Source organism: Cavia porcellus, unplaced genomic scaffold (assembly GCF_034190915.1).
Source record: "Cavia porcellus strain 051 isolate PalLab524CR breed Dunkin Hartley unplaced genomic scaffold, mCavPor4.1 scaffold_3, whole genome shotgun sequence".
In the NCBI taxonomy this organism is placed as follows: domain Eukaryota; kingdom Metazoa; phylum Chordata; class Mammalia; order Rodentia; family Caviidae; genus Cavia; species Cavia porcellus.
The window spans coordinates 79,690,854-79,708,663 of record NW_026947486.1 but is presented as its reverse complement, the minus strand read 5'-3'; the positions used below and the strand labels follow the sequence as shown (position 1 = coordinate 79,708,663).

At 44.1% G+C, this 17,810-nt stretch overlaps 1 protein-coding gene across 4 annotated transcripts in view; it reads right to left on the bottom strand.

The window, feature by feature from the left end:
- The window catches only part of Dock11 (dedicator of cytokinesis 11), a 169,199-nt gene extending 152,343 nt beyond the window's left edge, over positions 1-16,856 (bottom strand). For 2 of the 4 annotated variants that reach the window (XM_063246314.1, XM_013150173.3), the window contains exon 1: positions 16,456-16,855. Coding sequence is in view for 3 of the 4 variants with exons in the window: in XM_013150173.3 (XP_013005627.2) it covers positions 16,456-16,557 (102 nt within the window). In the remaining variant the exon portion in view is untranslated. Of the gene's footprint in view, positions 1-16,455 lie in introns of all 4 variants that reach the window. The other 2 variants (XM_063246315.1, XM_003467597.5) reach the window with 2 other exon arrangements.
- Between the last annotated feature and the right edge of the window lie 954 nt (positions 16,857-17,810).

The following is a 17,810-nucleotide window of genomic DNA, read 5'->3' as shown; positions in this document are numbered from 1 at the left end:
CCACAAGCCAAGGAATGCTGAGAGCTGCCAAAGCTGTGAGAGGCAAAGGATGGATCCTTTTCTAAAGTCTCCTGAGGGAATATGGTCCAGTGATTCTGATTCTGGATTTATAGACTATAAGAGAATAAATAAAGTATGTCATTTTTAAAGCCATCCAGTCTGTGGCACTTTGTTATAGCAATGATGGGAAACCAATATGACAAGTAATTGGCTTTAAGCTTGCAGAAAGAAGAATTTACTCCACCTGGAGTGATGGTAGGGAAGATGGCCCTGTGACCTGACCCCTGTGACAGAAGGGCCTCCCTTTAGCAGGAAAGGGACTGGAAGGACATTCCAAGATGAAAAGTCAGCATGTTCAAGGCATGAAGGTGAGAGATGATGCAGAGGATATGGGGGAATTGGGATGGGGCAGCACAGCTGGAGTCCAGGCCACAGGCAGAGATGCTGTAGAAGTTCATTTGAGGTGGGACAGGCTTTACTGGTGGACATGAAAAGACAATGAGGGCCTCTGGAGGAAATTAGAATATTTATGTATTGTAATGTGGAGCCAGTGCAGATGGAGTTGGTATTTTTATGGGATTGGGTATTTCGTTCTTTCCTCTACTCTCCCCCAAGAGGCTGCAGAACAGCAGAGTTTCTGGTTATTTCAAAGTGATCGTGTTTTTCTTATCATCCAAATGGTTACCTTAACTTGTTATAGCTGTTGGGATATGTTAGACAAAACCCTGCCCAAGTTACTTCTCGAAAGGGAGATCAATAAGCATTAGAGTGATGACGATCCACTCAACTCCATCTATTGATAATGAGGATGCCTGCTTCGGCAGAGCACTCTCGTGGGTTTCTCTGAGACATACCTAGCTTCTGCCAAGCAATAGCCCCTACAAAATGAAATCCTCAAGTAAAGAGAGGTGCAGGAACTTCGTTTTTCAAGCAAGCAGTTTCACTTTCAAAAGGTCTACTAAGTCAAAGGCCACTCTTTCCCAATCAAACCCAGCAGGGGGGAAAAAAGTGATGTAAACTGGGCTCAGCAGTTATATCATTTTAAAACACTTTTTTCTGATTCTCTATTACCACAGATAGAACCTCCCTTTCTTTCAACTGGAATGTAACCCAAAGCCAGCACTTATTAGGGGACAACCTTGCCAGATGTAAAGCTCCATGACATTCCCTTGGCGCTCAGGCCACTGGATTTCCAGAAAAGGCACCCAGCCATCACTAACTCAGCCCTTTGGAATTTTCCATCTTTGGCTAAAGAAAAGGCTACACACACACACACACACACACGCACGCAGAGTGATTTCTGTGTCCCATGGTGAACACTTTTTAGTCAAATAGAGGAGAGAGGGAAAGAAGAGGTGAGAAGATGAGATGAGAAGGGGAGAGGAGGCTGGTGCCTGGAGTAGAATGACATCCTTTGAGACGCAAAGGGGCTGGCCACGGAGACAGGTGGGGACCAGACTGCCCTAGGGAGCCAGAAGCAAGGAAGATTTGCCTAGAAGGTGGAAGGGCAGAAAGGGACCATCAGTTGAGGATAAGCAGAATGACAGAGATAGCTATAGGTCTAGCTACCTGATAGAGCTCCTCCTTAACATTCAAGTTCCTCAGCACCACATGAAAGAAATAACATGAGGAAGAGGTAGGAAGAAAGTGGCTTGGAAGGGACAGGAAGTAGTAAGAGGAATCCAGCTCCAGGGGGGCTGCTCAGGGAAACTCCTAAAGGCTCAGAGGAGCGGTCAACATTCGCTAGCATCCCTGTCAAACAGGGTTTGCTGCCTTGAAAAATGTAGGTCTAGTTTAGGTGTGAGCTGTTACCCGCCTTCCCCCTTGACAAAGACTAGGGGTGGTAAAGGGAGGACAGGCAGGCCGGCACCACCTGACTCCTACTCTTGGCCCTCTAAATAAATCTGGTCTCTATCTGGTGGTCAGCCATCCCTAACTTCCATCTAAGCTAATTAACTGTTTCGGCATCTTGAATTATAGATTGATTGTGCATACTGCCCCTAGGTTCTGAATAATTATGTGCTCACCACTTTCTTCCCAATTCACCTAGTACACGGTCTAAAGAATGTGATTTCTTCCCAAGTCTGAAAATACATTGCTACTCTCAGCTGGGCGTGGTGGTGCACACGTGGAATGGAGAAGCAGAGTCAAGAGAATCCCTCGAGTTCTAGGCAAGTCTCGGTTAAACAGCAAGACCCTGTCTCCAAAAACAAAACAAAATGTGTGTGTGTGTGTGTGTGTGTGTGTGTGTGTGTGTGTAGTAAATCTCATTAAATACTGTTAATAGTTTAATCTCTACCTCTGGGTCTGTTGTAATGCCCAAAAAAGAAAATCCCTGGTTCTCTCAAGTTAAGCTCTTATTTTGCCTTCTCCTATTACCTTTACCACCTTGCTCAAAGCAGTTTCAATCCATTAAAAAGAAACCACTGGAGAGCCCGGCACAGTGGTATGTATCTGTAATCCTAGCACATTGGGAGGCTGAGGCAGGAGGGTCACAAATTCAAGCCAAGCCTGGGCAATTTAGTGAGACCTTGTGTCAAAAATAGAAGCAAGGGCTGGGGCTGTAGCTCAGTGAAAACTATCTGGGTTCAATCCTCAGGTATTGCAGAGAGAAAAGAAACAGACAGAAAAACAGAGATATATTACTAGAAATAGATTCTCTATTTCTATTCAACAAAATCAACAGTTTTCAAGGCATTTCCCTTAGGATTTTACTGTGAACCAAATAAAAATATTAGCCTTTCCCTGCTGGGTCAAGGCTTCTGTCTTCAACAGTTCAGCACACTTTCTCTGTCTCTAACTCACTTCTCCACTGACACACTGCTTTCTAGATCTTTCTGCACAGTCCCAAAAGTTCCAGCCCTATAAGATATCAACTGCCTTCGGGCTGGAGGTTTAGCTCAGTGGCATAAGCACCTGCCTTGCAAGCAGGCAGTCCTGAGTTTGATCCCCGGTACGGATAAAAAGGAAAAAGACAAAAAAAATAGATATCAACTGCCTCATAAAGTTTCTGATGTAATAATGCTCCAAAATAAAGAGTAGTAAATGAGCAAAACAAAGTAAAAGCCTGTAATCTTAGTTACTCAAGAGAAAGGATGGATCAAAATTCAAGGCAACTCAGCTTGACCCTGTCTGAAAATAAAAATAAAAAAGGAAGAGGAGCGTAGCTTGTAGCATATACCTAACATGCACAAGGCCCTAGGTTCAAAGAGAAGTTGGGCCAGCTTGCAAGAAAAGAATACATAATTTAGAGAAAACAAACATCCATTTCTGAAGAAGACTTAAATTGCACTATAGGTAATAGCCTTTCACATTTAAAAATAAGATTGTTTACATAGACACACTAGAAAAAATGAACATAATTCCACCAAAAATAACTGAACTTTTAACTTAAATTCACTTATATACAGAACCGGAACTGGTTTCCTGATTGGGGGGGGGGGGAGTTGGGCAAGTGAAGATGATTCATAAACGTTCTGTCTCCACAGATCTTGAAACAAAATCTGGAGTTTCCTCAAACTTTTGCATGATTTTCAACACAATACAGCCAGGTCAGTTACCCAAGGACCCATACAAAGATAGAATAGGCCCAGAAAAAAATATGGTCATGGCTAACTGGAATTGATGGAAAAAGAGAAAATGCAGACCACATCTTGAGAAAGTAATTTTTCAGAGCAGAGACCACCATGCCATCTGATCATGGTAGATGTCACAGTAGCCAGTGTAAAGAGGGCTGATACACATGTGATTAGCCAGGAAGCTTTTGTGGTTTGTCTCTCTAAGATGGCAGTGACTGGATTTGGTGGAGAAAGTTTCCATTTATCACTCAACTGAAATTGTCTAAAGCCAAAAGGAACTCAGAGAAAAATTTCAGTCTTCCCATCCATCCACTTTCTTCAACCACGTACTTTTGAAGTCTATTTCTGGGAAGGGGTTCAGGGATTACCTTCAAAATGAAGTGTCCTAACTTGACCTGCAGGCTGAGTGAAGTGTCTTTTCTATAGGCCATATGAGAGGCATATTGGGACTTGTCAGTCACAGTGCTATTCTCTGTGAGGTGAAACCATCCCTTTCTTTCTTAAACATGCCCCTCCACACACAGCCACACACCCACACACCTCTACCTCTTTACTCTTTTCTTTAGCTGAGGGTGGAAAATTCCATAGGCCCCAGCTGGCTAAGTGCCCGCTAAGTGTCTGGCCAGCTCGTATCCTGAAACAACTGAAGTCTGAAAGCAGTGCCCATTACAAGAATTCCAGACTGAGGGAGTCCTCTGTGGGGAAAAAAATTTAATTATGAAGAATTCAAGAAAACATCCGAATTGAAATTGCAGGCTGCAAACCTGTACTGCTTTCTCTCAACCAAAATTCTCAAAAGGGACTGTTCTTCCTTGTTGGAATTCTATGAAGACTTACATATCTGGCTTGCAGCTTGCCAGTCAATCAGGTTCCTGTTCCTGCTCCAACATAATGCAGGAGTCTTGCTAGGGACCCATCTGACCCCAGGATCATATCACTCTTTAATTCTGAGCAATGCCCCATGTGGCAGGCAAATAATGGTTCCCCAAGTTGGCTTCATCTCAAAACCTGGAGTCAGTAAATATATTACTTTACTAGCAAAGGGGACTTTGCAGGTGTGACTAAATTAAAGCTTTTTTTTTTTTACTAAATTAAGGATTCGGAGATGAGAACATTATGAATTATCCAGGTGACACCAATGTCACTTACAAGTGGCTAGGGGTATCACTTGATGCTAGAGAACTTGCCTACCATTCGTGAAACTCTGGGCTCCATCCCCAGGACTGAAAAAAAAAAGTGATGTCCAGTTTTGGCTCAGTGTGTGGGCTCAATGATAGAGCACTTGCCTATCATGCACATAGGTCCTTGGGTCAAGCCTCAGTATCCCCAAACCAAATCAAAACAAGGATTCCTATAAATGAAAGAGGGAAGCAGAAGAGTCAAAGTCAGAGAAGGAAACATGGGGATAGACACTGAGTCAGAGTGATCTGATGAAAGAAAGACTTGACAAGCCCTTGCTGGCTTGAGGATGGAGGGGCCAGAAGCCAAAGAATGCAAGAAGCCTCAAGAAACTAGGAAAGCAGGCAATGAAAGGGATTCTTCTCCAGCACTTCTGCAGGGATGCAGCCTTGCCAAACCTTAGGTTTAGCCCAGCAAGACTCATTTCAGACTTCTGACCTCTAGGACTATTATTCTGTGTTTTTGTAAAGACACTAAGTTTATAACATTTGCTACAACAGAAATGGGAAACCTATATACTTTGTCCAGTCCAATCCTCAGCAAGGACCTTTGCTGGACCTTTCGCCTGGCACTCTGCCTCCTCTGAGTTCTCTCAGCAAATACTCCCACAGGCCACTATTCCCCTGGGTGCTGAACTCAAGCGATTCTGTGATCACAGTGAGGATGGGGCATCCCTCCCTAAGGAAGGTCAGCAAGGAGACTAGAACTTACTCCTAGAGTTGCTGGGCAACTGACCAGAAAAATCAAGACAGGAGGTTAGATATAGATGTAGAGGGGGGTCAAGACAGGGACAGAAGGGTTTGGGAGTCAGTAGAATGCCTGCCTAAACTCTCCCCTACAAAAAAGACAGAAACACAGTGATACAGAGGAGACAAAGAAGAAGACCAAAACCCAGTGACTAGAAATAAATTTTGAAGACATTCAAACCAGCAACTTGTACAACTCAAGGCTGAAAATCCAGGCTTTGAATGTGAGAAGCCACTGATGAACCTGGAGCAGTGCTGAGCTGGCCGTGGATGGCAGTTTAGCTCCAGCTATAAGTAAGAGGGAGGAAGGCAGGCGGAGAGCCAAGTTTGTTATTATAGAATTGAAAGGAGCAGCCTTACAGAATCCTCTTCTGGCTCTTCTGGTGAGAATCCTGCCAGACCATTGGGGAGGGAGAGACAGAGGCCAGTTTCCTCTGTAAGCAGTCCTGTCGGTCACTAGCAGTGAAGGAGCAAGCCTCCTTGGGCTCAAATTAGCAGGCAGAGCCCTCTTTGCTTTACAAGCAATAGAGCATGTCATAAACCCACTGCTGGACACAAACTAGAGCTTCTGGCCCCTGTGAGCTTTGAAATAACAATTTGGTTTAACTTATGCAACAGTTGATCCAGATCCTTCTTAGAGTTCTGTTATTTCTTGGTGATGAGGTAGCACCTTGGAAGAAGACATTTCTCCTTCAGGTCCTTAGGAAACCATTTAGTGCACTGAAGCGTAAGGAATTTGTGAACCTATGAAAATAAACCGGCCATGCCAACAGCACTCTTCCATTCACACCATGAGCACTGTGACAACAGGCTCTACAAGGTATGAAGTTGGCTGTTTCTTAAATGAGAAAACTAAAGTACTAATATAAAATGCTTGGAGAGAAATATATATATATATATATTGTTATTTTTGGACAGTGTTAACCCATTTGAAACAAAATCATAAAAACAGTTCCACGAAAATGATCCCAGGTACTTCTGCATAGTCAGTACTCTGGAGATTTTTTCCATATATTTATTCAAAGAGCCAAGAAAAGAAGAATGCCCAACTGCAAACAGGCCTCAAAATCCTTAGATTTGCTCTGGAAAGGAAAAACCTATACTGATCTTGTCTACATTTCTCAGTAACAAGCTCACCTCCTTTTTTCTCATTTTTTGTCCTTACCTTTTAGACTTTCCCACTAGAGACCTCATCTTGTTTAGAAATAAACATTACTTCTCATAGATCCTCACGAAAACCATGCAAAAAGAGCTCCCTCCACCTCATTTCTTGTGGAACCTCTGGCACGCACACACTCTACGCCTCTTCACACGGTAACTCTGAAGCACTTTAGACACCTGGAGTTTATTACTGGTCTGTCATCTAGCAAACATGGACCTGTGTTTCTCCATGTATAGAAGAGAAGTGATGACAATGTGATGTGTGTTTAACAGCGACCCATAGCTGGAAGAGATCATGGACATCACAGTATTTTAATGGTTCTTATGATTGGAGCTATAAAAATACAAAGTCATGTCATAATTTAAAAAACACCTCATAGAAATTAATTCCCCAAGGCTTCTGACACAATTCACTGAAACACTTCAATAAATAAAAATAGTCTGTCTCAGAGAAATGGATGAATACTTAACTTCTTAGTTAAATCTTACCAAGTAAAATATCTCCAGCCATTAGGGAAAGCAATACAATGAAAAAAATTTAAGTATCAAAATACCTTCAAATTCTTCTCAGTAGATTGAAACATACTCAATTCAACACAAGCTGTCAAGAAAAGCAAAACTTGCATAACTTCCCATGAACAATAAACTCCATGGGCAATAAAAATCAAGTGGAGAAGAATTGGAGGAAATCATTAATAGCAAATTTAGGCAGGATCATGCAAGGCTGTGCACAGACAATAGGGAAACCACGTGTAGTTGGAACATTTGGCATGTTTCCCACCATACTGCCTCTCCTGGAAAACTATACACATGATTTACCCTGCTTTCACAAAACCAGAATAACTGAATATAAACAGATATTAAAGCTGGGAGTGTGACTCAGTGGCAGAGTATGTGCTTAGCATGTATGAAGCCTTGGTTTCCATCCCCCGCACCACACTCATAATAAAGTATATTAAGTTTTAAGAGACCTTTAAACTTTACATTTTTCCCTTAAAATATAAATTTCCAAAACAACTTCAAAAGAATTTGAGTTTCAACATTCATTTGATTATTTTTAAGTGAGGATTGAGTGCAAGCGATATCATTAAGATTTTGAGAGGGAAAAGAGTGCCATTCCCCTTCTATTCCTCTCTTTGCATAAATTACCCTGAACAGCCTGGCATAAAGGTGGGTGCCTCTGCCAAAGACCATGCATGTGGTTCCCCACCCCCAATGAGCTGCCACCCTGAGAACAAGGCCTTTGCAGTCATTCCTCAGATTGATCTGGGGGCAGGAAATGCTGAAGACCCAGGGCCTAACACCCACTACTCTTTTCAGTATGACTAAATCAGACTGAGAATGGATGTCACCAAAAGCCTACTGGAGAGGTATGGACCATCTTATTCTTCCAAGAAGGATCTGACTCTTGGGTCGGCCAAAAGCTCACCCCTTTGGAATAAGGTCTGTGGCAAGGAAATAAGAAAGCAAAAGTACCGGCTTCTCCTTCTGCCAGTTCATCTTTTCATTATTGATTTGCAGAGCGCACACACACAAAAGGCCTTGCTTGCCCCTCATAAAGCCTATGAATGATAATAAGAGCTAACAGTCATGCTTACTAGTGCCAAACCTTGTTCTAAGTGCTTCGAGAGCAACAACTCCATTAAGCCTTTCAACAAGCGCATGAGGGGGATACCAAGGCCCAGGAAATTTAAATTACTGGCCAAACTCATCCAGCTAACAACAGCTGAACCGAACTTTGAACCTGGGCATTGTGCTTCCAAAGCCCATGCTCTTAACCACTCTGCTCAAAGAAGCATGAGCTTACCGGGCCATGGAGGCTCATTGAGACTGTTCCTTTGTGCCATTCAAGTTATGGCCGCCAGGGTGGGGCTTTGCAAAGAATCAAAAAGGCATCTGGCTCTAAGATGAGATAAATGACAGACCAATGTTGCCCAGGAACTCCTCTGCCCTCATGACACGGGCTAAAGTATCCTAAGAATTTATAGAAAACAAAGAGCACATAGGTTCCTTCTCCCTAGTATGATTTTTGACTTCTCTTTCTGTGTTAAACAAGTTTTTAAAACGCTTGATAATTCTGTATCTCAAGAGATTGTAAAATCAGGTACACAAATTGCTCCCCTGAACTGAATTGCAACAAGAAAAGCTTGGGGGATTCTTTAAGTGAAACATGGGGGTGTGGGAAGGTAGCAACCACTTACAGTCTGTAGAGAATGCCAAGGTGAGTCACATGTGTACCCTATGTATGGATTTCTCACCCTGCTAGATGGTACCATTAATTCTCCTCATTCCCATAAGGGGAGAAGGGACTATAGTCAAATAAATGTGAGGAATGCCATAGAGATTAACAACACTCATTAATAAAGGCCTACTTAACCTTGTTAAAACCAGGAAGGACCAGACTCTTGAAAACCTTAAGGATCATGAAAAAGAACAGAGGACAGAAGTCGTGGGAGGGGCAACAGGCATGATGTGACTAATGGGCCACAGAAAAAATCCAGACCTTTAGCATCCTACATGGCTTCTGTCTTCTCTATTTAAGTTATATACGTATCTAATCTAATCTTCCTTAGTAGGGCTGGAGGTATACCTCAGTATCTCACGTGAGGCCCTGCATTTGATCCCTGAACCACGCAAAAAATAAATAACCTTCCTTTCTGGCTTGTAAGTCCCTAGGGCAGGAACTATTCTAGTTAGTCTCTCTGGGCAGCTGGAGGAAGTTGGTCAGCCCTATAACCTAACACTTCGATGCTTAGACCCTGAGAGCAGAGCTGCCTCCCACTTCATAATTACCCTCTATGGTACAAGAAAGCCTTTCAATCAGCTAATCTGGCCTACAATCTCATTCTGTCTACTCAGTCCTAGCCCTTTCCTGGCTCTGCCTCCTTTTCCTGATTCCATTTGAAACACTCTCCTCTCTGTCCTCAAGAACTTGTCTTGTGCCAAAACACAACCTTACATGCTCGGCCTTCCCTTAGAATGTTCTGATCACCTTGTTTAACTGGAAACTGCCTCTGCCCTAACATCTCTCTCAAGTAGAAAGTTGCTCATTTTCTGTTCCCTATCCCTACCACCAAACATGTTTTCCTCTTGTTAGCCCAAGCTGAGAAACCTCAAAATCATCTCAACTCTATCTCTTCTTCCTCTCTCTTCCTCCTCTTCTCCTACTCTGCCTCCAAAAATCACCAATCTGGTTGATTTTATCACTAAAAAGTGTCTCACATCTTCCCCTTATTTCCATTCTTATGGCCTCAGTCAAAGCCTTTATTACCTTCTCCTAAACTATATATTTTAACTAGGTTCCTGGCCTCCCCAGGCTCTTCTTCCAAAACTGAGAACACTCACACAAAGCATTGCTGCCCAAGGCACTGTTGTCCCTATATTTCCTACAAAAAAGAACCAAGTGGCTATTGTATTCCAGATACTCTGTGAGGTACTAGAATAGAGATGAATACACAGCTCCTAATTTCTTGGCTCATATACAAAGTATGTAAGAAACGTTTTATGGTAGGTCCTTCCAGAATACTGGATTTTGTTTTTTCACCAACTCATTTCATTTTTATTAATCATTTATCTATCAGACATTTTTTATACATTACTTTATTTGTTACAGGAATTAATTTTTTAAAAAGTGCTCCCTATTTCATAGATGAGGAAACTGACATCAAGATACTTGCCACAGTTCACAATGCAATTAGGTGTTAGGGCACATGTTCTGCCCCTCACGTTTTAAATAGGACACTGAAAACTTGGAAAAGAGCCCAAACTGACATACGAAGAATCTTGAAACCACCAAGGAGAAAAGAAGGAAAGAAATGAAGGCTCTTTAGCCTTCTGAAGAGTGAATCTTAAAACAATATGATAGCCAGGCACTCTAAAGAAGCAGAAATCCCCAAAATTTTGGGGGGCTGGGGCAGAAGCATCCCAAGCTGAGCTCAGCCTGGGCAACTTAGCAACTTAAAGAGACCCCATCTCAAAAATAAAGAAGAGCTAAGGATGTTACTCAGTGCAAAGTTCCTGGGTTCAATCCCCAGTACCCTACTTTCCCTGAAACCATGGTGGCTGTCTCCAAATATTTGAAGGGTTGTCATGTGAAAGAGGAAGCAAACATTTTATGTAGGGGCCAGGCCCATAGTGAAACTTACGAAGAGTAAATTTCAGCTCAAGAACCTTTTCTGACACACCCCTCTAGCCAACAAGAAGCTACACAAAAATTTGTCAGAGAAGTGCCCTGGAGACATTCCTACCTTGCACGGACAAATGACCTAGATCAGCGTTTCTGCATACATCAGCATTACCTATGGTGATTTTAAAGAATATACATGACTGAACCCATCCCTGACTCAGCAAAACAGAATCTTCGGGTGGGGGTGGGGGAGACCATTATTGCACAAATTGAAAATAAGGAAATCAGTCTGTAAGAAAGTTCACTTAAATTCTCAAAACAAGAAATAAATGAACAATTAACAGAAACTGTTCAAGTGAGCAAGGAAATACAAATTACAACACTATGTCCTATCAGATTACGAAGATTAAAAAATATTGCTAATCAGTGTAGGCATGGGAAAGGGGAAATGAATACCCTCACAGTCGGCTGGAGAAAGAGTACACTGGAATAACTTTCTGCAGAGCGTGTTTAAGAAAACATTTTGTGTATATGTGTAGTCCTGGGGAGGCAATCCAGAGCTTTGAGCATGCTATGCAAGTGCTCTACCACTGAGCTACACTCCCACTGCTAAGATAATTTTTATTTATTTATTGACATGGAGTCTTAACATGATGTCCTGGCTGAGCCCAAACTCCCAATTCTCTAGTCTCAGCCTCTAGTTGGGTATGATGGTACATGCCTGTAATTCCAGTACTTTGAGAGGTTGAGGCAGGAGGACTGCTTCAAATTGGAGGCCAGAAAAGGGCTATATGGGGAGTTCAAGGCCAGTCTAAACTACACAGTAAGATCCTGTCTCAAAAATACTCTCTAGCCTCAGCTCCAGAGTGGCTGGGATTATGGGTGTGAGCTACTGCATCAACTTAAGAGGAATTTTTAAACTAAAAGTACACATAATCTTTGAGCAAGCAATTCCATTTATGCTAACAGGAAAATCTACCAAGTTGAAAAATGTGTTCTAAAAGATGTTCATTCAATTAATGTTTGGACCAATGCTACCCACGACTTTCTGCAATGATGGAAATGCTCTGTATCTACTAGCTGCTAGCCACACATGGCCACTGAGCACCTGAGCTGAGGTAAGTGCAATTTAGGAAATGATTTTTTCTTAAATTGAAAGGTCCATGGACTCATGTTTATAACAGTACAACATAACTTAAGGGCTCATGTTTATAACAGCATAACATTAGAAACTACAAAAAATATCAAACAATAATAGATGATTAACCTATGATACACCTACAGTGGAACTGCTGGCAGACTTATTAAACATGATTATGTAAATTTATATCTATTGACATGAAGAAATATTCATAAGACACTGACAAATGAAAAAGCTTATTTCAAAGATTGTGATATATTTCAATTCATACATATTCATATATGCATACAGAGACACAGTCTTGAAATACATACTTTTGCATATTAACAGCATTCCTTCTGAGTAGTAAGATGCTAACAATTTAGTTTAGTTTCCAATTTTTCTACAATAAACATGCACTTATTATCTAATAAAGCAACCAAAATTTCAAAGAAGTCTTCCTGGGGATTAAAATAGGCAAAGACTCACTGCATAGGATTTTTTTTTTTTTGGTCTTTTTCCTTCTTATCGGTACCAGGGATCAAACTCACGACTGCCTGCTTGCAAGGCAGGCGCTTATGCCACTGAGCTAAATCCCCAGCCCCACTGCATAGGATTTTTAAGAAGCACATTTATCTTAGAAAACAAATTTCACTGTTATGAGCTTAAGTATGACTACAGCAAGAAGAGCTCTCTGGCTTCACAGCAAATTGCATGAGTATTTTAGACAGATCCTTGAGGAGTAGGTTAATCTTTTAGGACTTTCTAACCCAGAGAAGCCAACACAAGTAACAAGATAAATCTTATGCTTAGGTTGGTGTGTGTGTGTGTGTGTGTGTGTGTGTGTGTGGGGCAACAGGACACCCAGAATATGCGCAAAAATCAACTTGAAGTTCTTCCTACCCAATGCTATAATGCGAGCATTGGTTAACTTTCCTCCCTCAGTTCCTTGACAGCTGAAATAAGTCAATAACTGGGGGTGTAGCCCAGTAGTACAGCACTGTCCTGGCATGCATGAGGCTCTGCATTCAATGCCCAACACAGGGAAAAAGCCCAATTTAAAAGTGTTTTTATTCCATGTATGTACGTTCTCACGTCACCAATGAAGTGGTGTTTGTACTGTGGAGTTTGTACTAGATTAAGTACTTTCTACAAATTCCGTGGGAAGAAAGAACAGCTCTGCTGGTTTTCAGTGCTTCCCTAAATGGGAATATAACAGACATTGTCTGCAAAGGTAGTTAGTTGTGAATGGCAGTGGCGGGTGGGGGACATCAACAGCTGCAGGCCCCTTTAGCCCTTCTCAGCTCCAGCAGATCTTCTTTCTCTGGAAGTCATCATGTGAAATCTGACCAATGCCAGCCAGGCAACACCAAGCAAACACATTAGGTCCTCAAGAGTGGACCTAATAAACAGATTTATCAAGTATCTCTGAGGCTCAAATAGTTATATCCTGAATTACCATGAAGCATCATTAAAACTCTGCATTTTAAACATGTATATGTGTAAAGGCTTCTCCATTACACACACATACTCAGTTGTAATTTCCTTCCCAAGCCATTCTTGAGACTATCGCTGTCAATAGTGATTCTGTAATTATCCCTTTCCCTGGTTTAAAATTGGCCTTCATAAAAATGCTCAACTTATAGGAGCATGCAGCAATGAAACAACCTCTTCCTCTGTCTGCTTCATTATGTAGTTAACAGATTCATGGAAGTACTAATTCTGAATGAAAGCCTGAATACACAACAATATGCTATATATAGCACAAGCCCAGTCCTTCTGAATTCTTCCAACATTGAGCAAAACTGAATGTTAGCAACATGCCAACAAGGGCACAATTGTAAAATTTTTAAAAAAAAAATCTACACAGGAAATACTGTATATTTGTCCAGCTTGGTGGTTTTCCGAGTTTTAAGGAGAGAAAGACTAGAGGAAAGCTTGGCCTGCTGCACTAATGACTGCAACTCATGTTGAAACTCTAACATTAGTATCTTGGGTTTCTAGCAGCAAGTGTAAATCCTACCACAGCTGTCCCTTAATAAACACTTGGGGCTTAAATCAGAAAAGAACCAGAAATTTTGGTGGCAGCTGCAACACTGTCCTTGCTCTCCAGCCACCTATAGCTTCACAGCTCTTTGTGTCAGAAATGCAGGGAGAGAGAAGAGAGAGAAAGAGAGGGAAAGAGGGAGGCAGGAAAAGAGATAGAAAATTACCCACAGAGTCATTTAAGTGCTGCACTCCATTTAAAGATGTTTCCTTATTTTTTATTGGAATGAACTACTTACAAATAGCATTTTCAAAGGGCTAGGAAGAACCTAAAATTGACTTCTGTACGCAATCCCATTGACCTACACACACACACACACACACACACACACACACACACACAGAATTCAGTGGGAACTAAAGAAAATAAGTGTAAAGGCCATGCTCATTTTATTATAATTATAGGCCACCTAGGAGTGTGTCTTGTACATGGTAGAGGTGCAACAGATATAGACTGATATATTACTACACTCTGTTCTCCCCATTTCAAAAATGTCAGTATGACCCACATACTAGAGTAATGAATACGTATCATTCCTCTGCAATGTTTGATGTAAATGTAAAAATCAACATTTCTGGTCTCATGTAAGCTAGGTTGATGGGGAAACTTCCAAGAAGAGTCGCCTCCGTTTAATAGTTTGAGCAGCTGAACCTGTGTTGCACAAAATTCTTTTTAAAACTTAAAAATCTAAAATGTTAACTTTTGCTGCAGAAGGTAGCAAGTCAAATGCTGGTCAAATTTCCGTCCTTTACTGCCTCCCACTTATTCCCTTGAGAAAATCTGCCTACCTCACAGCTCCCTTCATATGATATGCTAGCAGAGGGCCAGTGGACCCTGCTCAGGAAAGGTTTTCCTTTTTCTTGAATGGAAGAAGTAAGTATCCCCCGTGCTACGCAGCTTAAATCACTTGCTCATAATCAACAAAGCTAACAGCCCTGGTACAAATGCCCTGTACACAGTGTTTATCTTCCTTTCCTAACTGGCTGTAATGACAAGCTTGGTTCAAATTTGACCTCAACAGGTCCTCACTCCTAGATCAGAATGAAACACACAATAAGCCAAATCCATTAAAACAACATTAAAGGTCTAGGCTCAGCTTCACTCAACAGCAGGATTAAACTTTCAAGGGTCCAGCCACGATAAAGAGATTTCTTTAAAGTCATTTGGCTTAGCACAGTTGTAGCTATTAGGAATCAGATTTTTATCTCAAAGGTACATATTTTATCTTTGATCCTCCTCCAGAACTCTCACTAATGTCAACTTTCTCCACTGTTGGGATCAGACCCCTGACCGATGGTTTTATTGCAGATTCTACAACATCAACAGGAAAATTACAAGGAAAAGCTGTGAAGTTCCCTTCCCAAGACAAGTTGTGCTAACAAAAAGACCTCTCTTAAATGGTGAAATTTAAACACAGCAAAAGACACGCTGTATGAGAGCGATGAGACAAAAACAAACAAAAATTCTTTCAAAGACTCAACAAACAACAAAAAAAACACAGCTAATTAACCAATCCAATTGCTTATTTAGGGTTTGTTCGCTAGTCCACGAAATTGGCCAGGATTGCCTACAAAACAGAGCGGGCAAGTGCGGGTCAGCACCATCTACTCCCTTCCCTAGTCAGACAATCGCGTTGTAGCCAAGGGTGAGAGTAGAGGGCTCCCAGGCGTGCTGTTGAACCACCATACCCCAGCCCTGCTGCTTAGATGGCATGTCCAGCCCCTAGCAGCCGGTGCCTGCCATCCTTGTACTGGCACACCTTATTTTTCCCTCAACCTCATCCCTTTGCCACTGCAGCGCTCACGGGTCTCAGGGGACACCCTCATTCATCTGCGACCTACTCCGCGTCCACTCGCCCGCGGAGCCCTGTTGTTCCCAACCCCTTCCCTCCGTGGGAGCAGCACCAGCACCCCTTCAACACACATCGCCACCCTCTCTCTCCCCGGTAGCAGGAGGAAGTTGCTCTGCTTCCTCTGTTCTCACCGCCCGCCTGAGGTTGGGCGCCCGGGGTTTTTTGGGTGGGGTTCTTTTTTTGTGTGTACACGTCGCGCGCGCGTGCGCGTGTGCGTGTGCGTGTGCGTGTGTGTGTGTGTGTGTGCAAAGGCTCATCGCATCCTTCCGCCTAGGTTGCCTCAGGTGCCTGCCGCGGGAAGGATTGGGCACTCCTTGTGCCCTGGTCCCCTGCTCTTTGTGCCAGGTCCTGAGCTGCGAGAGGTCTGCTGTGTATCTTATACCTCCGCCCCCGCTAGTCAATGTCCACCCCAGTGCGAGCCCCAGCAGTACCGGGCGGTCCCAGCGCTGTCAGCGGGCGCCTCGGAGTTGGACCCTGGCAGGCAGCCGCCAGCGCCAAAACTTGCCCAGAGCGGAGAAAGAGAGCTCGCAGTGCACCGGGCGGCCGCCCAGGCGCCCGTCCTGCCCCGGGCCCGCGCGCGGGAAGCCACCGCATCGCTCCCTGCAGGAGCGCGTCCCCCAAGACGTCCCGTCCCTTGGCCACTCACCAGCATCACAGAGCCCCGCACAGCCTCGGACACGCTCTGTCGGAGCTCAGCCGCCGTGCCAGGCTTGCTGAGCCGCTTTGTGAATTTGCGCACTTCGGCCATGGCTGAAGGGGCTGCAGACAGGTCTCAGTGAACGTCCTCACTGCCCCGGAGCCGGGACGGCCGCGGCCGCTGCTGCTGCGGGTGTTTACACGCGGGCGGGCCACATCGCAGCTCGCGGCGCCGAGGCTCCCGCTGCTCCTCCCTCCCGCACGCCGCTCCTCCCTCGTTCTCTTCTCTTGCTCGCACGCTTGGCTCGCTCACCGTCCGGCCCCAAGGCGGCGGCGGCGGCGGGGGCAGCTCCCTCCCGTCGAGAAGGAGCCTGAGCTGTAGTCGCCGCCCGCCTTAGGAGGAGGGTGTGTCGGGCGGGGAAGGGTGCGTAGAGGGGGAGGGAGTTCGGGAGGTGGGGGCGAGGGTCACGAGGGAAGAGGGGGGAAGTGGCAACCACTTGGGCTCCGCCCGCAGCTGAGGTTGCTGGTGAAGCCGCATCCGGGAGGCTAGAGGAGGCTGCTTCTTGTTTCCAGTGTGGAGCGGGAGGAGGGTCGAGAAGGGGTGATGAAATGCCTTAGAGACCGGACTGCGCTCTGCCCCAGGGCTCCTAGACTGCGCGGTGCCCCTGGGAGGGCTAGGGAAGTCTCACCGCCCCCACCCCGCAAGCCCTGAAAGCCAGGCGGCAAGGGGCTGCAACACAACCACGGCGCGGAGCAGCCGCCTATTGTGTGCTCCTCTGAGGTAGGGTTGCGTCTATGCCGCTAAGGAGAAAGCAGGTTTTTAGCTTCAGAGGCTCTCCCGGATTCTCCTCCCCTCCCACATTCTTCTCTTGTCCAGCAGTCCATCTCACTGGGGCAAATCCTGGGAAGTAGTAGTCTTCAGCAATTGTGACTTGCTGTGATGACAGCCCCTCCCCTGTTCCCCTTGGAGGGCGAAGGCCAGATGATGAGTTCTGAACCTGGAGCAGGTTGTGTGGTTCAGCAGTGACTGGCCAGGACTGAGGGTCTATGTCCCCAGAAGGCCATGGCCTGGGTTTGGAGGACTTGCCCATTTTCTAGAAGCGTTTACAGGTGCCCCATAATCACCTTTTCTCCCCTCCGTTTCCTACTGTTGTCCTTATCCTCTCTAGCTGCCAAGAAATTGTTTTTCCAAGAATCAAAGAGCATATTCTGCCTAGGTATAAAACACACATGCTTAAAACAGAAGACAGGAATCTTGAAGCATTAATGACTCATCATTGAATTGCCCTGAGAGCAAAGTGAGAAGCTCCACTGAATCTGCCAGATTTCTATCTTGTTAGTTCACTTCTTAAGAGTTTGAAAATG